The sequence below is a fragment of the Dermacentor variabilis genome, chromosome 3, assembly GCF_050947875.1.
Source record: "Dermacentor variabilis isolate Ectoservices chromosome 3, ASM5094787v1, whole genome shotgun sequence".
Taxonomy (NCBI): domain Eukaryota; kingdom Metazoa; phylum Arthropoda; class Arachnida; order Ixodida; family Ixodidae; genus Dermacentor; species Dermacentor variabilis.
The window spans coordinates 237,382,428-237,408,845 of record NC_134570.1 but is presented as its reverse complement, the minus strand read 5'-3'; the positions used below and the strand labels follow the sequence as shown (position 1 = coordinate 237,408,845).

Genomic DNA, 26,418 nt, shown 5'->3' with positions numbered 1-26,418 from the left:
GGCAGCTCACCATTATTCGAAGCAAGGACGGGGGTTTTGAGAACAAAAAGATACAGTGCTAAATTTGAAGACGTAGACATTTTGTGCACAGCTTGCGGAGCCGAAATTGAGACCACAGAGCATATAGTGCTGAGATGCACAGACCTTCACCCGACTCTGGATGAGGGAAGAGTGACAGATATGAAAGGAGCATAAGGTTTTCCCGGGGAACGAGGGTAAATAGACGAGAAAAGAGTAGCAGCAATGAAGGGGATGCTAGAGGATTGGTGGAGGAAGTCAAGGGAGAGATAATACCATAAATCGGGGAGCTTATGTTTTCTATACTATTTTAGATATTTATTTTGGGGAGAGGAGGGGAGTGAAAACTGTTTCAAGAAGAAGGGGATATAAAGAAAAAAATAGGAGGGGGAGCAAAAGGCTAGGTGGCGCCAGCCGCCGCCCTTTACAAAGGATGTAGCCGCCATCCATCCATCCATCCACCACTCACGAACCTTGGCGCTGAATCTGGAACATCTTTTCTGCCGCAGGCGTCACGAGCACATGATCTTTTTGAGTGAAGGCGACTGCTCAGTAAACGCACACGTGCTACCTGAAGGCATCAATGCTGCCGAATCCGAGACCCTCGTTATGTTGAATTTTTCTGGCACTTCCTTTATATAATGCAAGGCAGCTGCAAGGGCACAAGGATGTCAAGCAGCCAGCCCAGAACGACTTCAGATGGTGCAGAGGAGTACTCCAAAGAATAAAAATACATTGCCATGCAATTTGGACGAGAAAGCTAGAATGTAGGTGTATTGGGCGTACTACATGACTAAATGTCACCAAAACATTCAAAAGATAGTTTGTCACCCCAAGATGAAACTTGCCACGTGCTCTAGGCCGTCATCTTGACATAGCACATTTGTAATGTCTATAATGGAAAAGTCAAGGTTAAGTATGCTCTCTGGAGACAAACACATACGAATTTGTGTCATTGAAAAGATAGAAATGTGTTTTAAAGAAAAGCTTATTAGTATGTCAGAAGGGACCGCTTTTTGTCTTGCCTCTCAATAGACAAAATAGTTGTGGTACAATAACATTGGAAATTAGCTTACTCACATAATATATATTTGCATTGAGAACTTCTTCTGTTGATTGTAAAAAAGCCCCAGATCATGCTTGGTTAGCTGCTGACTTAATTTAACAGCACGTAAATGCAAGGGTGCAAGTACATACCACAGTCATTCCGTATTTTAAACGCTGACATGAAGCAGACAGATTTTCGTCTTCCATTTCATCTATTTTTACACCTAATTTTAGAAATATGGCTTCGTCCTACGTTCCAGAAAGGTGAAGCATGGGGGGCGGAGTACCCCAGGTTTATCGTTTACGTACATGCTCACAAAACCAGTTCAATAGACCAGCTCGCGTCTCCAGAAGAGGGAGCAAGGAGCAAGGCCTTTAACTGTATTCACCAGGGTGCGCACCTTCCGTCTTAATTAGAAGCCACAGAGTCGCTGGCATTTGCAAAGTTCATTTGGCGGATGTAAAATTGTATTTCTGGTGTGAAATAGTCATATATGTGCTTCTGGCAGGTATTTGAGGTTTTGATTATTGTGACTCAATTTACTTGCCATCCAAGTATGTTAGTGGAGGCAGGGATGTGTTTAATGCAAAGCACTGAGAGTGTCTGCGTGGAACACTTGTTCATCAATTGGCGGATGGCAACATATAGTGTTAAGCCAAATCCCCTTAGACTAATGGCTTCTGCAGGCATAATTTTTATAAGGCAAAGTAAAATTAATCCATTTTCGTACATAGTAAATTTCTCGACTTGAGATAGGGTGCACAGTGAGGTACTGCATATGTCTTTCTAGAAAGATATATACTTGTTTTGAGACGAAGACATAACTCTGTGAAGTGCACTAATCATTTTTTTACTTTAGTATAGCTTAGCACTTCAGTAGGAAGAAAAGCTTTGGTTTCAGGTAGTTGGTTTATTGCGCAAGTATATGCGTAGCCACATGAAAAATTCACGAGCATGGAAGGGATGTGTAAAACGGGATGGTGCGCTTCCAAATTTATGATTTGCTTCCTTGTTGGTCTTTCTCACGCAGTGCCTGCCTGTACTTGTGTGTATGTCCTTTTGACACATCATGCTCGTCACGTCTGATTTTTGGTTCACATCTGAAACCATGCTATAATTTAGTTGGATTGCATTTTCACCTAGTTACAATAATTTATCATGTAATTATGCAAGCTGCTCCTCAGAAGTATAGCGTTCATACCGTAACGCGGAATGAAGAGCTCCCACATATGACAAGAAATTAAGTGCACCAGATTTTAATGCCAATGTTACTTGCAGTATTATAATCATTTACTACACATTACATAATATTGTCACGTAGGTGACGGTGAGCTACCTGGCACGCAGGCAGAGAGAAAGGGACACTGCGTCGGCGTTAGACGTAAAGAGAGTTTAATGGGCGAACTTGTGCCCGAAATCAAGTGAACAACGCGGTGACGGCGAAAGCAGCAAGCATGTCTGGGGAGTTCGTCGGACTGCGCCAGCGCAGGCGGTGGTCCCGTATTTATACATTTCGCGTCCATGAGTGAAACGCGTCAAGCGACGCCGCTTGCGTCGCAGCGACGCCGGTCGCGTCGCAGCGACGCGAGCTGCGTAGCTCGCGTCGCTAGAAGCCGAAATAAACGCACGTGGCATTACCCCCCCCCCCCCCCCCCCGTGTGAAAAAGCATCGCCCCGATGCTAAAGAATACAAGACACTTGTAAGCATGCAATCAACCAAGGATAACGAAAAAAAAAGGAATGTCTGTTAGTCCCCTAACGCTCAAAAAACTTCTTGAGGCTCGCGACATGCACCATCTCAGGTCGTACGCGACGTCGCGGTGACTGCGTCACTCCATCAGGCACAACCTCGTACACCAGCGGTCCAAGTCGTCGAGTTATCTTGTAGGGCCCGAAGTAACGGCGCAGGAGTTTCTCACTATGCCCGCGGCGACGAATCGGTGTCCACACCATAACGCGGTCACCAAGTGCGTACTCTTGGTCTCGTCGTCGTAGGTTGTAGAGTCGGGCGTCGATGTTTTGCTGCTCTTTAAAGGGACACTAAAGGTTACTATTAAGTGAACGTGGACTGTTGAAATACCATCCCAGAAACCTCGAAACGCTTCTTTCGTGCGAAGGAGAGACTTATTTTAAGAGAAAATGCGTTCTGAAGCGTCCGCATACCTCTAGCGCAGTTCAAATCGCCCGCCCTCCGATCGAGGAGTACTGACATCATGGTCTCATAGTGACGTTGCGCCATCGGTGAGTAGAACGGCGTCCGCAGACGGCGCTACGGCTTTTCTGCGCAAAACGCAATGGCGCGGCCAGAAACAGAGCCAAGACAGAGCCGACAGCAGAGCGAAAGCGGGAGTATGGTGACTAACGGAAGGAGAAACGCGCGACCATAAGCTGGTACTTTATTCTATGGCGCAAACTTCGACGCTTGTCACAATGGACCCTGACAACGACAGATTGGCTCGCGACGCTGGGCTCAACTTCAGCGATTTGAGCACTGACGAGCTGCTGCTGAGGGCTTGCGCTGCAGGCGTCGTTGCGTACTACTACTACGACGGCGGCCTCGACACCGGCTCTCCGGAGCGGGAAAGCAACGAGGGCTTCCCACGGCATCACAAGGACGTGGCATTCTCACTGCTTGTTCGAAATGAAAGTTTCGCGAGCCAGCAGAACCCGCACAGCACGACGCGATAACGAAACTACTGAAACGCCAAAGCGTGCGCGGCGCAGAGTCGAGCGCGCAGAGTCGAGCGAAAACGAAACCTTTCGACCACTCATACTACTGAAGGGTAACGTCAAAATGTTATTTTTTCTTAGAATCGAATAGACGTAGACAAGTAGCATTTTCTTCCGTCTTAAAATCGAATGAAATGATATTTTTAATACGAGTAGTTGAGTATTAGTAACACAAATTATGAGGAGTGCTTTCGTCATCGGGCTAGTACCGGAATGTCGCTGGAGGGTCTCAAATCGTGTCATGCATTTACCTCAATTTCTCGGTTACTAAAGCTGTGTTCGCGATTAGATTGATGCCTTAGACGTTTTAGAACATTGCTCTACCACTTTAACTTGACTTTCTGGTAACCTTTAGTGTCCCTTTAATACGCATTCGGGCTAGCTGGCGAGCTTCCTCGGCACGTTGAAGGAAGCCGGCAACGTCTGCATGGATGTTGTCGTCTTCAACGTGAGGCAACATCGCATCAAGCATCGTGGCGACTTGGCGACCGAAGACAAGCTCGAATGGCGTCATCTGCGTTGTCTCCTGTGGCGCGGTGTTGTAGGCGAACGTCACGTACGGAAAGACTTCGTCTCAAGTATTGTGCCCGACGTCGACATACATGGCGAGCATGTCGGCGAGGGTTCTATTTAAACGCTCCGTAAGGCCGTTTGTCTTCCGGTGGTACGCTGTAGTGCGCCGATGGCTCGTATGGCTCAAGTGCAGAATCTGTTGCGTAAGTTCAGCTGTGAATGCACCAGAGGTCCGTAATAAGGACCTCGGGTGCACCATGACCGAGAACGATGTTCTTTATGAAGAATCTGGCGACCTCGATTGCATTTCCCGATGCTAACGCTGCTGTCTCGGCATAGCGCGTCAGATAGTCCGTTGCTACCACTATCCACCTGTTCCCGCAAGTAGACGTCGGGAAGGGGCCAAGCAGATCCATGCCTATCTGCTGGAATGGTTTCCGTGGTGGCTCGATTGGTTGCAGGAGGCCGGCTGGCCTTGTAGGCGGTATTTTCCAACGTTGGCAATCTCGGCAGGTTTTCACGTAGCGTGCGACGTCTGCGTTCAGGCCCGGCCAGTAGTATTTTTGTTGAATTCTTCTGAGAGTTCGAGTAAATCCCAGATGCCCTGCTGTCGGCTCATCGTGAGACGCTTCTAAAATCTCTTGCCTTAGCTTGACTGGCACGACGAGTAGATATGCCGCTTTGTATGGCGTGAAATTCTTTTTCACAAGCACATTGTCGCGCAGGCATAGCGATGAAAGCGCGCGTCTGAATGCCTTTGGCACTGAATCGGTCTTCCCTTCGAGATATTGAACGACACAGCGTAGATCAGGATCGGTACGTTGATCTTGTGCGAAGGTATTAGAGCTTATGGGCCCAAGGAAGGCATCGTCGTCATCGTCGCAGGTTGTGGCGGTTTCAACAGGGGCTCTCGAAAGGCAGTCGGCGTCTGTGTGCTTTCGGCCTGACTTATATACGACGGTGACGTCGAACTCCTGTAGTCGCAGGCTCCAATGAGCTAGGTGACCTGACGGGTCTTTCAGGTTAGCGAGCCAGCACAGAGCGTGGCGACCTTGAAGTGCTTCCCGTAAAGATACGGCCGAAATTTTGTGGCCGCCCAAACGACAGCGAGGCATTCCTTTTCGGTCGTCGAATAGTTCAATTCGGCTTTCGAAACTGATCTGCTCGCGTAGGCGATGGCTCGCTCCAGGCCGTTCTTCTTTTGAATCAACACAGCACCGAGTCCTATGCCGTTTGCGTCCGTGTGGATCTCCGTGTCAGCGCTCTCGTCGAAATGGCCGAGTACTGGCGGTGACTGCAAGCGTCGTTGAAGTTCGCGAAAAGCGTCTGCTTGGGGCTTCTTCCATGTGAACTGCTCGTCGGCTTTCGTAAGGCGAGTGAGAGGCTCTGCGATTCGAGACAAATCTCGGACAGAACGCCTGTAATACGCACAGAGCCCCAAAAATCTACGGACAGCTTTCTTTTCACTGGGTATAGGGAAACTTTCGATGGCTGCCGTCTTTGTGGGGTCCGGACGCACGCCTTCGCGATTAACTACGTGACCGAGAAACAGGAGCTCTTCGTAGGCGAAACGATATTTCTCTGGTTTTAGAGTGAGTCCCGACACCCTAATTGCCTCTAGCACGGTCTCCAGCCTATTAAGGTGCTCGTCGAAGGTGGATGCGAAAACGACTACGTCGCCGAGATATACGAGGCATATCTGCCATTTCAGCCCAGACAACACGGTGTCCATGACACGCTGAAATGTCGCCGGCGCTGAGCATAGTCCGAATGGCATGACTTTAAATTCGTAAAGACCGTCCGGCGTGATGAAGGCAGTCTTCTCACGGTCCCTCTCGTCGATCTCGATCTGCCAGTAGCCGCTCCGGAGGTCCATGGACGAAAAATACTTGGCACCGCACAGTCGATCTAACGTGTCGTCGATTCTCGGAAGCGGGTAGACGTCTTTTTTTTGTGACGCTGTTGAGACGCCTATGATCAACGCAAAATCGTAGGGTACCGTTTTTATTCTTTACAAGCACCACGGGTGAAGACCACGGGCTCTTGGACGGCTGAATGACGTCGTCGCGAAGGATTTCTTCAACTTGTGTCTTGATTGTTTCACGTTCTCGCGCTGAAACGCGGTAGGGACTTCGGCGGACGGGACGAGTCGATTCATCGGTTATAATGCGATGCTTCGCTATATGCGTTTGCCGGATCCTCGACGTCTTCGAAAAACATTCGGAATATCGCAGAAGAAGGCGACGTAGCTTTTCATGCTTTTGTTGAGGCAGGGCGGGGTTAATGTCGAAGTTGACCTCACCAGCCACCATCGACGACGCCTCATGGGACGACTCGGAGAGCGCTAATGCGTCGCTTATTTCGGCGAACTCTTCCAAGAAAGCGACCGTCGTACCCCTGTTGAGGGGCTTGTGTTCCGTGCTGAAATTGGTTATTAGCACAGCCGCTCTGCCTTCACGCAGGTGGACGACACCGCGTGCGACGCACATTTGGCGATCCAGAAGCAGCTGCAAGTTCGCTTCGACAATCGCATCGCCGCTTGAGGACGCGTCTGTTTCGACGAGTGCCAGGACACCAGCATTTGGCGGGAGGCTCACTTGATCGTCGAGGATGGTGAACGCGGCGCGATGATATTGATTGCTTTGCATTCTTTCTGACCGTTTTGTCGTCAGTGTTATGGTTCTCGTCTGCAGGTCGATCACCGCACCGTTTTCGTTCAGGAAGTTCATCCCGAGGATTACGTCGCCAGAGCAGTGCTGTTGGATGATGAAGTTCACAGGGTAGGTGAGACCGTGAACAGCCACTCGCGCAGTGCATCGTCCCGTCGGGGTTATGAGGTGGCCTCCTGCTGTGCGTATTTGAGGACCTTCCCATGCGGTTTTGACTTTCTTGAGTTGTGACAAAAATCGTCCACTAACGACGGAGTAGACGGCCCCAGTGTCGACGAGTCCAACCACTGGATGTCCATCTAGGGCAACTTGTAAGTCGGCACTTGGTGTTCGCGTTCGATGTCGATCGGTCACCGACTGTGCTGTCTGTCGCTTCGCACGGTCGCGGCTGCGTCGGGTGGAAGCCTCGTGGCAAGGTGCTGTTGTGGCCTTCAGCCGCGTCATCGAATTTGTGGTGTCGGGTCGCGGCTTCGTGTTTTGTGGCGTCGCTGCGTCGGGTCGCGTCGTGTTGCCGGAATGCAACGAGGCGTCGGAATGCAACGAGGCGTCGGAATGCGTCGAGGCGGCGGAATGCGTCGTGGTTGTAGGAGGGTTTTTCGGTATTCGCTCGAGAGCGGCGTCACCTCCTGACGTCGCTGGCTTTAGTTTCCCCTACGAGGGCTCGGTGACCTCTCCCTCGCGTACCCTTGGTACGGCGAAGACGAACGGCGTGGATAGGGTGACGGGGACCTGAAGCGACGTGAGGTGGCATCTTCGGTCGCTCGAAGATAGGCTTCAATTTCTCGAGGCCGTTGGCCAGGAAAAGGTCGTCGGGCGTCGATGTTGTACCCGCGGAGGCCCATCTGACGGTATGGGCATTCTCGTAGGAGGTGGGCGGCTTCACCACAGTGAAAACAAAGCAGTCGTCGATCTGGGGTTCTCCAGATGTCAGTCTTCCTCGTGTTGGTTTGCCGAAACGTGTTTGAGCGGACGGCCTGCTGCAGACGCGGCGGTGGCGGGTAGGCTTGGCTGCGTTCAGGTGGCGCGTACGTTTCCCGTCGCCAGCTGGTTGGCCTCGCTTGGCTTTGCAGAGCGGCGGCGTAAGTTGAAACGCGTGGCTCCTGGCAAGGTGGTGATATGGTTGGCGCCGTTTCGGCAGGATCGAGTGTGCCCAGCGCTTGTTGTACCTCGTCCCTTACAACGTCGGCGAGCGAGGATATTTGTGGTTGCGCACCCGGTAGCAACTTGCGCAGCTAGTCGCCATGATGGCACGGATGGTATCTCGAAGGGCCACTGCGGACGTACTTCGGGAGTCGTCGCAGTATGACGGAGGAGCGCGTAAGTTGCGATCGTATTGCTTTGCGCGAAGCTCGAGCGTCTTCTCGATAGTGGCCGCTTTGCTAATCCATTCGGCGACGGTCCTCGGCGGGTTGCGAATGAGTGCGACGAAAAGTTGCTCCTTGACGGCCCTCATAAGGTACTGAAGCCTCTTGTCTTCAGTCATGTTGGCACCCGCGTGGCGGAAGAGCTTTTGCATTTCTTCCGCAAAAACGGTTACGGACTCGTTTGGATGCTGCTGGCGAGTTTGAAGCAAGGCCTCAGCTCGTTCTTTGTGCAGAATACTTGCGAAAGTTGCAGATAAGTGCCTCTTGAAAGCATCCCACGTTGTAAGGGACAGCTCCTGGTTCTCGTACCAGGTTCTAGCAGAGTCTTCGAGAGAGAAGAAGACGTCCCAAAGTTTGTCTTCGTCAGACCACTTGTTGAAGGTTGCAACTCGTTCGTAACGTTCCAGCCAATCTTGTACATCTTCGCAAGTGGAGCCGCTAAAAAGCGGAGGTACTCGCGGCTGCTGGACGACGAGCGGTGCAGGTGTAGTGGCGGCTTGCATTGGTGACGTCGAGCGGTGCTTCACACGGCGACCAGGGGCAGATAGTGGACCCAATTCAGCCGGCACTCCTTGAAGTCGGCGGCTGCTCCGGGTTTCTTCCTTCTTGTCTTCTCTGGAGCTGTCTTCCGCGTCGCCAGCTCCAGATGCACTTGGGCTGGTGTCCCGGCTTTGAGGGGGTGTCCGTAGCATAAGCACCTCCACCAAAATGTCACGTAGGTGACGGTGAGCTACCTGGCACGCAGGCAGACAGAAAGGGACACTGCGTCGGCGTTAGACGTAAAGAGAGTTTAATGGGCGAACTTGTGCCCGAAATCAAGTGAGCAACGCGGTGACGGCGAAAGCAGCAAGCATGTCTGGGGCGTTCGTCGGACTGCGCCAGCGCAGGCGGTGGTCCCGTATTTATACGTTTCGCGACCATGAGTGAAACGCGTCAAGCGACGCGAGCTGCGTAGCTCGCGTCGCTAGAAGCCGAAATAAACGCACGTGGCAATATTATAAATTAAATTTCATTTATTTGAGGAAGTTCGACGGTTCAACCCCAAGGTCACCAGGAAACTACTTTCGTGAGGACGCCAACCGAATAGGAAATTTAACGCGCCTCTGTATCGCTTTGAGACTGAGCGGGATATTGCTGCAGAACGACGACAGCATACATTCTAAGAAACGATGGGGTGCTGCCCATACATTATTGGAAATATTTATAGCCAAAGCTACACTTGCGGCCTCACACGAAAATATACGACACATTTCTAAATGCTCTATACTCTCAGGCAGCAGCATCCAAAGTGTATATAGGATGCAAAAGGATAGAAAGTTGGGCGAGTTGGTACGGCAACATGATCTTGAATTGTAGCGCGAAGTGACACAGAGACTAGAAGCAGAGACAAACGCTCGCCCTGTCTGCTTCTAGTCTCTGTCTGTGTCACTTCGGGCTACAATTCAAGATCTTGTAGAGGATGTTATCAAATGAGCTGGTGTCTTAGAATGTGGCACAAAAAATTTTTCTTCAACAATTTATCTACGTTACCAGCCCCATGCTTAGCAGCTCATCTGGTAACCTCTGTCATATAAGTGCGTGCGTTTTGTGAAGAAATGCGTTTTTTTGCTAGTTTTTTATCGATGTATCAATACTTTGTGAGTTTGCGCACGTTTATTCTGTTTACCTTCTCATTGTATACCTAATTTTGAAAAGATGAAGCCAATTGAAATAAAGGTTATTTCTACACTACAATACTGGCGAAACATTAGAGAATATACTTGTTTTATTACAAGATCAGCTGTGCAGTTCATGAACATTATTGTAATCTGAGTTTATGCGTTTGTCAGTATGTTTGTCGAATATTATTCAGTTTCTCTTGCGACTGACCATTAAACCAATGACCTTTTAAACAAAATGCTTCATTGACATCCAACATACCAAGCATGAGTGCAGGAGCTGCTTATGCAGGGATTCCACACATGTTCACACGTTCACACTGCTGGGAAGAGTACAATCGCTCTGGGTTCGAGTAAAACCTCTTTGTTAGGAGGAGTACAAGCACTCTGTTTGGGGGAGTAGAAGCACTTGGTCTGGCGGAGTGCGAACACTGGCGGAGTGCTGTTACCCTTGTGGTGAGAGAGTATTAGCACTTTGCTCAAAATTACTAGCATTCCCTAGCGGTAGAAGTACTGAAACTGTCGGAGGGATTTACTCTGCTCTTTTTCAAAGCGGTCCATCTACTGTGGAAAAGAGAGGGAAATATGGGACAACCAGTTGCTCCCTCAATGAGAGTACCCTGAACTCTCTTTGTTTTTAGAGTGTAGCATTTTTTACACATCTTTATAATCTTCTAATTCTTCTTCAAAACCATCCAACCATTTCTTGGCGACTCGCCCATAGTCGGCAGGAGCCTGGCAATAGCTGCGACGGACACTGGCGGCAGCGGTGCAAAACATCGCCAAGCGACGCGGCTATTGAAATGAGCCCGCAACAGCTTACGCTGTAATATATGCGCCTAAACACTAAACGATGCGCGCGATATCAACACTCGCTGACCTGCACGTCACAGATACTCATGTTTCCGTGAGCGGAGAATTTGGACCAGACGCAAAAGGGCTTAACAGCCAGCCACGTGTACATTGTACAGTGACAAGGCACACGTAGTGAGAGGATGAAATTGTCTGCCAGCGCAAAACGCAATGCGAACATCCGCGATCGGCGTGCGCGTGACAGCAGAGCAGCGCCGCTCACTTGACGCAAAGCTTGACAGCAACGCCCTCACAGTCTCCAGGAACAGGTCACCACCGGCTCGAGTGAAGGAGTTGCAAAACTAAAAGGGGTATAAACGTTGCTACTTTGAGCTTTCGCAGTCCTACCCACGGTATGATTTCCGATTGTCTTTCCACCCTGCCCGTCCGCATTTCCTTGTAATAAAGTTTCTGCCTCCTCGTCATTTTCTATTCTACAGCGAGGCGCTTTACCCGCGCCGGCGTACATGATCACTCACACACGCCTGTCGTCCTGCATGGTCAAGCGTCACTCGCTCTTGACCATGCACTTGACGCTACCCAGACGGCGCGTCGGGTCCCATTTGAAGAGACGTAGTGACTGATTGCACCAAAACTGTATTACAATAACGCAGTTATAACTTTGTAATGACGAAGGAATGACGTCGACGTAACGATGAAGGTCGTATCACGACGACACGTTGACTGGCGCATGATTACGATGGAGTGACTTCGATAGAACGACGAAGGCGGTATGACGGCAATGAGATGACGAATCTGAAGTGATGATGATGGCAAGACATGAGTTCATGAAATCATGACAACGGCAGGACGACGGTGGAATGACCACGCGTACTTACCTGGTGGCACATGCTAGTAGACTTGTAACTTCGGTCACTGGGTAGGCGTAAAAGAACAGAAAGACAGACAGACAGACACAAAGTACTAGAAGCAGTCGAATAATGCTAATCCCATTAAAATAAACTAAATAATAACCATCTCTGCCTTCTCCTAGTATGCAAAGCAGCCGCTATCGCCACCAGGTTCACCTTTGCGGTGTCCCTGGCTACTGAGGCCCGGTTTGCGGAGTAAGTTGCTTCTCCAAGTGTATTCATAGCCGGCTGAACGCCCTGTCGGTTACACGGGTCCCTTCAAGCGCGTCACCTAAGCCATGCTTGCATCGCTGTTCGTAGCAGAGTGGCCGTGACTGATATCGATGAGAGCGTTTGATGTTCCAATAATGCCATATTCCTTGCGTTATGATTCATAGTTCTGGGTGAGCTCCTAAGGCAGTAAGAGGTGAAGGCAACGCGTCTGATAAATGCTACAGCATGAAAGATCTTTTGAAACTACCGATTTCGGCTACTCTTGCATTTGATGCGACCGTATTCAATGGAAATAAAAGCACGTATTATCAAACAACGGATTGGCAGATGTAAAAAAATATTTATTTGTATGTACATGTTCTTGCTCCACCTTCACATCTTTATAACAACAGATAATTGACGCGACGAGTTCTTCATGTTCTGGTAATGCGATAAGACAACCAGTATGAAGTACACCTGCAAGAACCAAGAGTTCGATAAACTTAGTGAAAGTGGTGTCACAACGCCTCCTAGATCAAGTTCCTCTGGCAAAGATTTTCAGAAACTACAATGATATATTATGTGCTGGGCAATTTTGATAACGCTTGCGCCTTTTCTTTTTATTCAGTTAATATTCTCTAGATAGCATTTTGGCTATCGCATGATGAGCAACGTATGCTTTGGTTGAAAACATCCGTTTGCTATTTCGTCAATGTTATGCCTACCTTTCCCTAGTTAGGATGAGTTTTCAAACCTGTGAAGCAATGCAATACTTCATGCACATATGCGCACCTCCGACCCGCAGCCGCAGTAATTGATAAAAAAGACATGTCTTCGCTACCTGTAAGCTGAACAACACCAGAGCAGCTCCCAGCAACGCGATGTCAGTCAACACCTGCAATGTCAATTTCATAGATGTAAGATGATCGGAGAGCAATTCGAACAATCTTACTTTCTATAGCGCATGGTGGTGTAATTTCTTATCGCTATCAGACAGCCGCAAGTTGCTCTTGACGTTCGCTAAAAAAAAGCCGATGTCTTTCAGTTTCGCAATTATAGTGCGATCTTGACGACGCAACAAACGATGAAGGCAGCTTGTTTCCGTGGTGTCCTAAAAAAACATGCTATATTTAATGCAACAGCCAATACCTCAGCACCGGCTACGCCGTTTCCCTTGGTACCTCCTCAGACCCGACAAATGGCCAAGACAAACACAGTGCCCAGAACGCCGCATTGTTTTGATATTATTCAGCCTACGAGAACATCGCCTGCTCATCATTGGTCACCACATTGGTTCCCCCTCTTTTCCATGAATAATTTCTAGAACTGTGCTTTTATTTCCATTAGCTAACGAGAGCAAAAATTCACCTTCTAACAACGTGTATGCGCAATATATACCACGCACTTGTGTGTCTCTCTGTGTGTGTCATATCATAAGAAGCCAACAAACACTGATACCAAGGCCAACATAGGGGAAATTGCTTGTGCTTATTAAATGAAATAAAGAAACGATCATTCTTTATTTCATTTATTAAACACAAGTAATTATCCCTATGTTGTCCTACGTATCAGTATTTGTTGGCTTCTTATGATATGAATAACAAAAAATCGGGCCCCTCGGTTAAACCCCTTCCTTCTTTGTGTGTGTGTGTGACCACCGGTTGGAAGACAGCCTACTGTGTACGTTCTTGTCCTCTTATGAATGTAATTTCTGCGCTGGTTAGCTAAAATGGATACGCAATTCAAACTCGCGCCCATTCCAGCATTCCAGTAAAGCTCTTACTAATATTTAATACGGTCTTTTGGCCCATCGAGTATTCATGTTATCTTTTATGTATTTATTAGTTGATTCAGCGCTGTATTTCTGCCATTTTTTTAAACGGGACTTATATTTTGATGCAAAAGCTAAACGCAGATATTCTCTGCCTGATTATGGCCCTGTCATTTATGCAATGCTCGAAAGCTTAAGTCGAGTCACATGTAGAAATCGAGGAATACAGAATTATAAAAAAAGCAAGCAACAAGTAAACAAAGCGAAATTCGTATTACGGCATGTTTGGAGATATGTGCAGCACAACCTTTTGATTAAATCACAGTTTTCATTCATGCAGTGGAATAGGTCAGGAGATGCTATTTCATTGGCCGTTATTTTTATTGCTGCACTGACGGTAATATGATTTTTTTAATCTGGAGAAAGATATTGCAGCTATTTAGCTGGGCAAGTGGTGCTGTGCAAGATAATCATATTCTGAATACAGCTGCTACAATGTTGTTTACCTACAGTATGCAAATTTCATATGTTCGAGGCGGGCTAATAACATATCGAATGTTACAGCACAGTCAAGAACAGTCACCCAGTCACACACACATTCACACACACACACACAGTCACACACAGTAACACAGTCAAGAAAACCATTCTCTCGCAGAACTCTCTTATAGGATCGTTGCACTCTAAAACCAACCAAAAGCACAAATTAGCAATCCAGTCGCATTGCTAATAAATTTTTTCTTTAACTGGTAGCGCCAAATCTGTGCACATATGTTAAAAAAAACTTCTGATCATCAATAGACGGGTGCGTTTTACCCCTATAAGTAGGTAAGTTTCTTTTTTTTTATTTCTTTTTACAAGCTTGTTTTACAGGCCCTAGGCAAGAGTGGGATATATATAAATGGGTTAACAAACTAATAACATGTTCAACACAAGAAAGAACAAAAGAAACAAAGGTGGAAACAAGCAAAGCGTCGTCTCGTTACAATGCAAAAAAGAAGAAACAACAAAAAGGATTAAAGAAAGGAAGGAAGATATCAAAGAATTCTGCAATACAGCACATCTTTAGACAATGGCTTATACACACAAAAATAAGGGTGTGCTTAACATGACATGATCTATATCACATAGTATATGGAATAGGACAGATATATGTTGATATGGATTCCTATATACTGTTGAAAAGCTTGCACGTACATGAATGTCTTATTATTAATTTACGATAATATGAGAACAACTTTTATGAAACACCACCATTCTCGCGAGTCTCTTTCTCTAGAGAAAATGCCTGTCACCAACAATCAAACCGGACATGGCATAATAGTACACTTCAGAGTTCAGCGACTATTCTGATAGCTTCGACTCTATTGCCATCGTTTTGACCTGCTGTATTATATTTTTCCATAGAGTATCTCCAGTTTGTTTCAAGAGAAAAAATAACTTTCTTTGGGGCTTGCGCTCTCTATGTATTGGTCGCCCTCGCTGTCGAGCTCATTGTCATTAGTCTGTGTTTGGAGGCCAATTTTGTGGAAATGCATGGACCTGTAGATCTTCGTTCTGAGATAGCGCTGTTGCCTTATAAGTGTCCATGCACCGGCAGCCAAGGCATCTACGCATTACTCTGGTGCCCGCTATGCCATCCGTTACCACATGGTTTTAGGCCCATATTTCATAATCATCATCAGCCTATTTTATGTCCACTGTAAGACGAAGGCCTCTTCCTGCGTTCTCTAATTACCCCTCTCCTACGCCAACCAATTACAACTAGCGCTTGCGAATTTCCCAATTTCACCTCCCATTTAGTCATGTGCCGTACTCGACTGCTTCCCTTCCCTTCGTACCCATTTTGTAACCGTAATGGTCCAACTGGTTACCTAACCTGCACATTACATGACCTGCCCAGCTCTATTTTTTTTTTCAGTCGATGTCAGTAAGAATATCAGCTATACTCGTTTGCTCTTAGATCCAAATCGCTCTCTTTCTGTCTCTTAACGTTATGCCTAGAATTCTTCGTTCCATCGCTCTTTTCGCAGTCCTTAACTTGTTCTCATGCTTCTTTGTCAGTCACCAAATCTCTGCCCCATATGTTAGCACCAGTGAAATGCACTGATTGTACAACTTCCTTTTCAATGATAATGGTAAGCTTCCAGTCAGGAGCTGAGAATGTCTGCCGTATGCCATCCGAACCATTTTTATTTTTCTATGAGTTTCCTTCTCGTAATCAGGGTTTCCTGTGAATAAATGACCTAGATAAACGTAAAAGAAAAGAAGAGAAGGAAAGGCAGGGAGGTTAACCAGTTCAGAGATAAACGTACTTTTTCACAAACTCTAGAGGCTGACTGGCGATCCTGAACTCTTGTTTCCTTGCCCAGCTATTGATCATTATCTTTGTCTTCTGCATATTACTCTTCAACCCCACTCTTACTCTATCTCTGTTAAGGTCCTCCGTCATTTGTTGTGACTCATCTGCAGTGTTGCTGAACAAAAAATGTCATCTGCAAACCGAAGGTTGCTGAAATATTTGCCGTCGACCCTTACTCCTAAGCATTCCCAGTTTAATACCTTCAATACTTCTTCCAAGTATGCAGTAATTAGCATTGGAGCAATTGTGTCTTCTTGTCTGACCCCTTTTCTTTATAGGTACCTTCCTGCTTTTCTTGTGTATAATTAAGGTGGCTGTGGAATCTGTGTACATATTTTCCAAAATACTTATGTAGGTGGTCTCTGCTCCTTGACTACGTAATGTCTCTATGACTGCTGGTATCTCTACTGAATCGAATGCCTTTTTCGTAATCTATGAAAGCCATATAGAGAGGCTCAGTGTACTCTGCGGATTTCTCAATTACCTGACTAATGACATGGATGTAAACCATTGTAGAGTATCCCTTCCTGAAGCCAGCCTGTTCCCTTGGCTGACTAAAGTTCAGTGTTGCACTTATTTTATTGCAAATTATCTTGGTGAATATCTTATATAGTACTGGGAGTAAGTTAATGCGCCGATCATTTTTCAATTGTTTAACGTCTGCGTTTTTGTGGATTAGTATAATATTTGCATTGTTCCAGTTTTCCGGGACCCTTGAAGTTTATAGACACTTCGTACCCGCCAGTTTTTCAAGCATTATGTCACCTGCATATTTGAATAAATCGACTGTGGCACATTTCCTCGTTTCATGTCTGGCAAGGTCTTTCAGACCTCATCGCTTGTTATAGGAGAAGATTACTGCTTCGAATTGAGGTATCCTGATTTCTCTGGGGGACTTTAGAGGTCAGTAGAGAAATCTTTGCTGCTTTTACTATACCTTCGAGATCGCTGATGGTTTTGCCCTGCTGATCTTCCAGTGTATACATCTTCGTTTGTCCCATGCCATGTTTCCTCCTCACCGATTTCAGACTGCGTTCATTTTTATGACTTCTTCAGTGTTTCTCGCGTTCTAATTTCGAATATCCATTATTTTCGCTTTGTTGATCAGTTTTAACAGTTCACCGAACTCTATCTTATCTCTTGAGTTTATTAGATTGAGTCTTTATTACGTATTTGTTACTTTGGAGAGCTTGTCTACTGGTTGCCTTGGTGCCTTGCCTCCCACTACAATTGCTGCCTCTGGAGGCAGCCTAGTTGTGGTTTGATTCGTTACCTCGATGTCATCTTCATCTCTCTGTTCTAAGGCTGCATATTAGTTTCCAAGTAGAAGTACTAATTCCATTTCATTCATTTATTTCATTTATTTTCACCTTAAAGCCCGGAGGCATTACATAAGGGAGGGCTTTAATCCTTGTAACAAGGTTAGAAGAAATGTACAGATCAGTAAAGAAACGACAATAAACAAATACAAGCCAGGAACAATTGCGAAAAAAAGGAACATCGTGTTAGAGTAAAGATAAGTGGATCAGTTGTTAAGCAGTGTGGTTATTTAACATTTCGCGGAACGTTTTACGGTCAGTGCATGACACGATATCTTCTGGGAGATGGTTCCAATGGTTTGTAGCGTCGGGAAAGAATGAAGTGTTCATGGCAGATGAACGGGTGTTAATGTTTGCTATGGGAAGTGTCTGCTTTTAGCGTTACTGCTTCTAGGTTGGCGTCTTTCTTCTTGGCCAATTTTACTATTTCTTTCTTCAAATTGAAGGGAATCCTAGCCCGCACGAACGTACAATGACTGGACTTTACACTACCAAACGCATCCTGCACTATGCTGATATCGGCAGAAAGCATGGAATCAATTTCATTTCTTGTTTCACCGTTAAGGTGTTTCCGGGTCCGCTTTCTGTTGCTGAGCTTCCTGAAAGAAGTGTTCACTATTCGTAGCTTATTCCTTTGTGCGAATTCTACTAGCATATCTCATTTAGCGTTCTTAGAATCGACGCCGTAGTTACCGATTGCTTGTTCACCACCCTGCTTTTTATTCCCTTTTGTATTGAAGTCCCCATTACTACAATACAGTGAGTTTCCACTTTTCTCATCGCTAATTCAACATCGTCATAAAACTGATCAACTTCATGATCATCGTAACTATATATTGGAGCGTATGCTTGTACTACCTTTAATCTATACGTTTAATCTATCATTAAGTTTGGTTACGAGTACTGCTACCCTATGAATAATGCTGTTGAATATTACTGCCCTCTATGTCCATATAGATTAGGAATCCTACCCTATATTGCTTCTTATCTGGGAGACTTCTATAGGATATGACACGGCCGTTAGTCAGCACTGTATAAGCCTTCAGTTATAATCTCACTAAGGCCAATGATATCCCAAACAATGTCTGTTAGTCCTGCTAAGCTAGCCTCACTCTGCAGAGTTTGGGTGTCAAAGATTTGCCAGGGTCAGTTTTCACAAAGTCATTTTACACTATTGACCCTATAACTAATGCATGAGAAATTTTAGTCTCCTTGCATTATTGAACTAATCTGTTCATGTCCATCTGTGTCAATGAGTACTCTAGGCCGTCCACTTGTGGAAGACTTCGATGCAGCGGCTCAATGCACAGGCTCGGCAATCTTTGATTTCAAACTACTCCAGAGCTTAAACTGGATAATAAATTCAGTCGGCGGCGCATCACTTTCTCCTTCTGGCATAGTAATTTTTAATTTATAGTTAGCAAACTTACCTGGTGAGTGTACATGCGATCAATTACCTAGGTTAAATTTCGTGACGATTTATTTTTCAGAGAGTTCTCTCCCAGTTTAGTATAAAGGGCAATGTGCTTTTGTACCTGATCCTTGATGGCGATGATCGCCCGAAGGCACCATAGGATGATTAGTATAATGCAGCTCGCCGACACCCATACTATCCAAGGAATGAGGTAGTAGCGGCGATTCTGCAAAATAACATCACCATTAAATCGTAGAAAAGCACACACGCAAACTGAGAAATTTCTTGCAAAATGGCAACCTCATCGCTTTTCTTTACACGAGCTGCTCTACCCGGAAGTGTTTGTTTAGCCGAGCACTCAAAGGCAGCAAAATACCGAAGCTTATATACGTCGCTATTGAATACCGAATAGCACGCACCTCCTCTCTGTGCGTTAGACAGGCCTGCCCACATCTGTCGCACTTCTATCGGTGTTGGCTCAGCTTGTCTATTCGTTGATTTAACCGCCCTTATGCCTCTAGTCATGTATCAATGCTCTCCTAGAGCGTTGTTTGCTCCTAATGAGAGCATTTTGTGGCGTATTAAACCAGAAAGACGATGAAGGCAAACGCCCTCCCAGTGCATAATACTCTGCAAAACTTTTGAGAGATTAAAAAATCAGCTATGCCGAAAGCCTAAACAGAAAGCCTGGTGATCCTGGACGCAGTCGATGAGTGGCACTGCTCCCTTCACGGCAAGTCCACATCGCGCCACAGATCACGCAAGGTTAACGATTCTGAAGCACGCCTCTTCAGGTGGTCGCTGAAGTTGCCGATGTATCTAATGTGCTCCAGGTGTGGACATAAGTTGCCAATGTGAAATGACTAAGAGTGAAGTAATAGTGAATGAAAAATTGAGTGGTGGTTCAGCGGTAAATGCGAGAGAAATGCATTAGTGTTGCGTCGCACCACTTTGAGGTCCAGGTATTAAATATTTAAACCGCGTTCCCCACATTCCAAAGTGTTGTTCAAAAACAGACAATCGTCAGATGCACTATATATATGCATACATACGTATGCGTTCTTGAAAGCTTCAGATCTTCCAAACCCTCTCTACTGTTACCACGTGACTGGCTTCGCATGCTTCACACACATGGACATTTTTTTCATCCTTGACACTCCGTATGCTAACGCATTAATAGGACGTTACGCAAGTCACCAGCTGTATAAACTCATCACACAGATCGCCAGATCATGGCCAAGGCTAAGCAACCTGTTGGCGTAAGCAGTGGCCTTGTGGGACGCTATTTGAGCCCCTAGAAAATTCAGTGTAACGAAAGCCTATTATGCATCAGATTCCCCATGTGTAGACGTATCCTGCTTGTCTTATTCACCATCACCCCCATCCCGTCTTTATCTGCTTTCTCCGCTGAAACCTTTAGGTGTTGGTTGCAGTGGTTGAATGATTTACTTTACACAAACCACGCGAGCGGTTATTTATGTGCGTTATGAGCTCACAGATGGACTTCAGGAAGAAGTGCCTCTTATGAACATTTAATAGGCATCAAGATAATTCAGGAGATAGTTTCAATGCGAGCCATACTTCCTCGAGTACAGCCTAACTTTTGCGGGAACGGTGGGATATCTCGCTGCCTGGTGCGCCGATCTCGGTGGCAGTGCGGCCTATCTCGTCGTTTTCGCGAGCCTATTTCAGTTATAGTGCAGCCAATCTTACCGTGATCGTGGGCCGATGCCGGCGATAGAGCACTCTAAAATTATGAGCCACAGAGGCGACTAGGCATGCGCCACTGCGTAGGCGCTTGTGACTTTTAGTTTCCTTTCAATCTCATATCTAGTCACCAGAAACATTGTCTTATTCAATGTAAACAGTACAACGCATAGCAAATTTTTTAGAGCTAATATCCTTTTATCTCTCATCCACCATTATAACATTTAATGACAGCTATTTTATCCAAAAAGAAGGAGTGTGCATCGGCTCTTGCCTAGCACCACTTTTAAGTGATATTTCCTTAGCAAGTATTGACAAGCGCATTCAAGCGTCCCTTTACAACGCAGGCGTGCAGAAAGTTTTTAGATGTGTCGACGGTTACCTAGTGGTAATGAATACGACTGATGCTCAGGATAAAGGCAATAGTATAAGCAACATTCTCGACATTTTTGCTAGTAACGCCTTTGTAATGAAGTTCACGCAAGAACTGCCGCAAGATGGTCGCATCCAGTACCTCGACTTGTGTCTTATTTTCCATGGAGCGCGCGTGTGCTGGCAGTACAAGCCACGATGGAAAAAACAAATTCTGAATTATCAATCGGCCCACTCCAAGCTAGTAAAAAGAGCTATAGCAAAAAACTGCATCCGCTCTGCTCAAAAGAAGTCATGCGAACATCAAGTTCGTGACAGCGTCGACGCCCAGCTAAGGCGTCTGGAGAAGGCTGGGTTCCACGGAGAAATCGTGGCCTCGGTGGTAGAGAGCCAGATTCGCGAGGTAAAGGTTGACGGGAGGCGCAGGCAGAAAAAAGACGCACGCCCGCAAAAGCGCCCTGTCGTTGTGCCCTATTGGCACCAGGTTTGTCACCGCCTCAAGAAGGTTGGCGACAGGTGCGGGGTGCGTGTTGTGTTTTCGGCACCGGAAAAGCTGGGATGAATGTGTCGCCTAGTAAACGAATCCCAGAAGAAGCCAGCCTGCAAAATAAAGCACACCAAAGCCCTCGATGAATGTGACGTCGGTGTTGTGTATAGTATTCCCCTCGCCTGTGGGAAATGCTATATTGGGCAAACCGGGCGCTCTCTGAATGAACGCTTGCTAGAGCATCGCAGGTGTGCTACTTCACTAAGTGGCGCTGGTTATTTAGCCGACCACATTCGCCGTTGCTCGCGCAAGCCAGCATGCAAGGCGTTTTTCGAACGAACACGTGTGTTGCGCAAATATAGCAATCAGAAAAACCGGGAAATCTTTTAAGCGTTTTGTATCTCCAATGAAAACGATTACTGTGTCAGTGCTCCTTCTGTTGTACTCGGGAAAAGAACTTGATTATCTCAGGGAAAACGGGTGTGTAGAATCAGCTAGGTAGGGCGGGAGATGAGCAAGATTGTACTGAGTGATGTAAAAAAGACAGGGAAAAGATTTTCTTTTTTTTCCTATATTGGTTTGACACCTCTGATGACTGTTGCCTAAAACAAGGAAATATTTTTGAGTGGTCGTGCGCACTAGCAGCCCCCCACTCCCTGCCCCTGTGTACATAAAGCCCTGTTTTCCATGAATAAAATTCAGTTGAAGTCCGGCGTTCGTGTTGTCTTTCTCTTCTCGTCTGTGTTTAATTGTGCGCTAGAACGATGTTTCATAATGCTAATCATAACCAACTAGCCCAGCTGTCCATACTTAACACCAATATATTTAGCCTATAGCGTCATGGAATTCTCTGTGTTTGAAAACCTGATTATATTGAATTTATTAGCCACGTGTGGCGTATTCTTTCTACAATTGAACATTTCTTTAGTGCTGTTGTTTGCAATGGCCAGATGACTATTACAGCCAACTCTTTATCGACGCATGCCACCTGATCCACCAGCAGTGAAAACTCCACTTAAGCTCCCGCTCTCGCGGCCAAGGACGATGAGCTTACCAGCCCGGCAGGCTAGAGGTCTACTTTGACAAGGTCTTCAAGGAAGCGGGTCACTTGGTCCAACAACAGCAGACACTGAGGTTTACTCAGGCTTAGGCAGTTGCTCGTCGGATAACAGCTTTGGGTCGGTAAGTAGCCAGAAGGCCAAAAGGAGGCTTATCAAGACGTGATCACCTAGGAGTACGCCAACCCTGCAGCCACATGAGCGCAGGCCCGACGCCATCTTTTTCATACCTGTAGACTCTTCCATGAGCCATCGAGAATTACCCAGGCAAGCTCTCTCCATTATCCTTGAGGGAATAGCACCAAACTAAATTAAGGAGGTCCGACGAAACACGCACAATAGTGTCTTGGCTATCGACAGGAACCGAGCAAATGTGCTACACAAGCTCTGACAGATAACATAATTGAGGAATTTCAAAGTGCGACCGGTTATACCAACGGAAGGAACCTGTACGCCCTGCGTAATCTACAACATCGATCTGGCAATTGCGAACTCGGACCTGTCCATTCTGATTAAGCCGGCATGTGAAGATGTGGCCATAGCGCACGTATGCCGCCTTGGGCACAGATACTGCGTGAAGATAATGTTCAAGGTCGACTGTATCTTTTCGCATGTCAAAGTCAATCATTTCCGACACTTCGTTCGACCGTTTATCCCAAAGCCGCTTTCATTTCACAAGTGTTGCAGGATCGTACATCTGAGGAGTGCCTGCACAAAATCTAGTGTGCCCACATTCCATGGACTCGCACACTGCAGACGTGTTCCGTGCAACAAATATTAGGTGCGACAACTGTGATGGGTTTCATGAAGCCATATTTAAAGACTGCCCATGTATTAAAAATAATTCGCTATCCTGAAACAAATGGTTAGAAACAGCTCAGCTCATCGACATCGTTAGTGACGGAAGCGTAGAACGCGACGTAGAATTCATGCACAGGTCGTGCTAAAAAGATCAGCTTCAAGTACAAGCACACCCGAGATGCCAAAGAGGCCTCAAAAAGCCATCTCTTCTAAGAGACTGGCTGGTGCTCCCAGACACCACCCTTTCAAGGAGCGTACATGCTTGATACCTCCATTGTAGCAAACTTCAGTCGATGATGTGCTAACAATCGACCGCCAAATGATTCCGATGCTTGCTGCAATCCTTATTCAATATCACCGCAGTAGTGTTGGTCAGCGTCGAAACTCCATCTGCTCGAAGGGGACTACAACTGCTGGACTCGCTGAGCCCCGCCCTAGCAACCCTCGATAACAATGGCCAATCAATCCTTAAGGTCAGAGATGCGCCGATTATTCAGTGGAACGCCATAATTGTAAGATCTCGCATTGTTGATTTTCGCTAGTTTGTTCATATTAATCGACTTCGAATCATCGTTATCTGCGATCCAAAATTATCCGATGTAGTCACATCATCTAGCTACGAGTCAATTACGTCCTCGAGCAACAACGAAAGCAGCAAGGTCGTCGTCTTGATCCGTCGTGAGCTTACTTACGTCGTACAACATATGCAACCTCATGACAACAATCAGGTGTCCGGCTAACCATCAAAAATAGATAGGATAGATTTACATTGATAGGTGCTCACGTCAAGCCTGTGTGACATCAAAAGACTAGAAGACATAATAAAAGCGTATTATGACATAGTAGGGACGTTCAAGAAAGCAGCAAAACTGTGAATGACGAAACTGGTGTTTTATTTGGTGAACCTACACCCTCAAAAGCAAGTTACACTCAAAGAACAACTATAGCGGCGAAAACAGTCGGCGACCGTTGAAAATCTGACCTGCTGGTCCAGCGCGTCGACTTTTATACATGAGTTATCAAAGGTGTCAGAGTAATCGCTGGTGCCCGCGTGTCTTCCAGGAAGCACTACACAATTCGCATCACTTATACAGTCAGATGACACAAGCTTCAGTGACAACAGACAATGAATAGAATCATCGATAATGTTCCTGAAACTTCCGATACATGCAGTCACGTCTTGCAGTAAGCGATGACGTTTAACACTTGTTACCCAATGAAAAGCGTTCGCCCGAAGAAGATTACTAAGTATAACTTGAGGTAAAGCGCAAAAACAAAACACGAGGACAAGAGTAGGAAACGAAGGCACAGCGCTACTGAAAAATAAATTTTTATTGCACATAGTTACCACATATATATCATCGTACAACAGGCCAATTTCGCAACATAGATTTCTTTCCGGCACAATCATCCACTACAGGCCGCTACCATGATAGAAACATGATTTCTTTTTTGACAGCGACACAGATGGGTAACTTACAGATTTCTCTTTTCCTCGTGTTTTTTTTCTGTTTGCCTCAATCTATGCAGTACCAACTAGCCCACCAGTCTATTCTCATTAATAAGCACACGTGTCAATATCCCGGTCCCGAGATTATCGCAGTGGACTTTAACGCCCGTCAGGCCATATGGGGAAGCGCAAAAATTAACGCGGTAGGACGAAGACTCGCTTCATTTGCCTTCAGTCATGGCCTCTTGCTGTTGAATGACGCTAGTCCTAAATTCCTACGAGGGACAGTGTAAAGCAGCTGCCAGGACTTGACCTTTGTATCACGCCGCTTTGCCAAACGAGTAAAGTGGCTTTTGGACATTGATACACATGGCGGCGATTACATTCCCATTATATGGTTAAGATCGACCGAATGTCTAGCACTCATCCAACTTACAAACTACGAAGAATATGCGTGACTGTGTTCAAAAACCTACCGGATGGCGCTTGTGAGAAAAGACTGTCCTCTGGGCTGCAAGAAGCTATTAAATAAGTGGCGCAGAATGCTATGTGCATGCTCACGTGCTCACTGAAGTACTCGCAATTCGGCGAGGATTTGGAGTGACGTCGCGCGAATCGTCATCGCGCCGAATGAAGAAAGCGACGCATAAAGTCCATTCACGATCAAAGGACAGCATGGCCCACTCCAAAGAAGATGCAACGTTGCATAAGTAAACTGGAATCCGAGCGATGGACAAAGCATTGAGTCCCTTGACGCCCTAAACCACTGCATCAAATATGAAGAACAGTGAGAAACTAATGTTCTGTCCCGGAACAATGTTTCCCATTCAAGGCCCTAGCGCTCTTCCAACGCCGACAAGACATAAATGTAGCGGAAGATTTCTGCGCAATAATTGCAGGCTGGTCAACGTGCACAAGTTCCCTTACTTTCACTACGCTCCAGGCACGTGGAATTCATTCATGGATCTCCCGTACACCACTCAATAGCTCGACGCAGCGCTTCAGCTGGCCCAGATGGCATACCTTACCGCAAATGTGCGGTGAACAGGCGCGAAGTGCATTTCTGCACATTTTCAATGGGTCCTGGAGGGATGAAACTGTCCCTCAAAAATGGAAGACCAGTCTCCTGGTACCAGTCTTCAAACCTGAGAAGTCTCCTCTGGGGGTTATTTCAAACCACCAAATCGCGCTGGCTGGTCGCATCGCGAAATTGATGGAACGAAAGATCCTCGCCAGACTTGAGTGGTGCTTCGAACGCTATGAAGTTTATTCAGAAGCCACGACTGGCTTTCGATGTTACCGATGCTCTATTGACAACGTCATCGATTTGGTTGCATGCGTTCAGCATCAAAAGGCGCGTAAGCGATTATCTGTCGCATTTTTCTCGGCATCAAATGAGCATATGACAAGGTTCTTCATTAGGCTCTATTAGAGGCTCTAGAGTTGTTGGCCTCAGCAGTCGACTGTATCGTTGGGCACTCAATTATTTACATATTCGGTCTCTATTGGTGAACATCGAAGGCGGCCCAACTTCCCAACACTATGCACACCATGAAATACTGCAGGGTGTTGTGTTGAGCCCAACGCTCTACAACCTTGTGCTCAATGACATGACATATTGCGTACCAAATACAGTGAAGTTGCCAATCTATGCCGATGACATCTGCGTATAGGCATCTGGCGCGGCACGTCCTCAAGAGCATGCAAAGCGGCCAAAATTTGCAACATTGATAACGACGTACCTTAGGGAACAAGACATCA

General features: G+C 46.4%; 1 protein-coding gene across 7 annotated transcripts in view; it reads right to left on the bottom strand.

Annotated features, from left to right (window-relative positions):
* The window catches only part of LOC142576737 (uncharacterized), a 142,255-nt gene that overhangs the window by 41,559 nt on the left and 74,278 nt on the right, over positions 1-26,418 (bottom strand). For 2 of the 7 annotated variants that reach the window (XM_075687016.1, XM_075687012.1), the window contains 2 exons: positions 18,904-19,008; positions 12,758-12,811 (listed from right to left, as the gene is read on the bottom strand). The exons of 1 other annotated variant lie outside the window; for it this stretch is intronic. In XM_075687016.1, the coding sequence (XP_075543131.1) occupies positions 12,758-12,811; positions 18,904-19,008 (159 nt within the window). Of the gene's footprint in view, positions 1-12,241; positions 12,394-12,757; positions 12,812-18,903; positions 19,009-26,418 lie in introns of those variants that run through there. 4 more of the 7 variants (XM_075687018.1, XM_075687014.1, XM_075687017.1 and 1 more) reach the window with 3 other exon arrangements.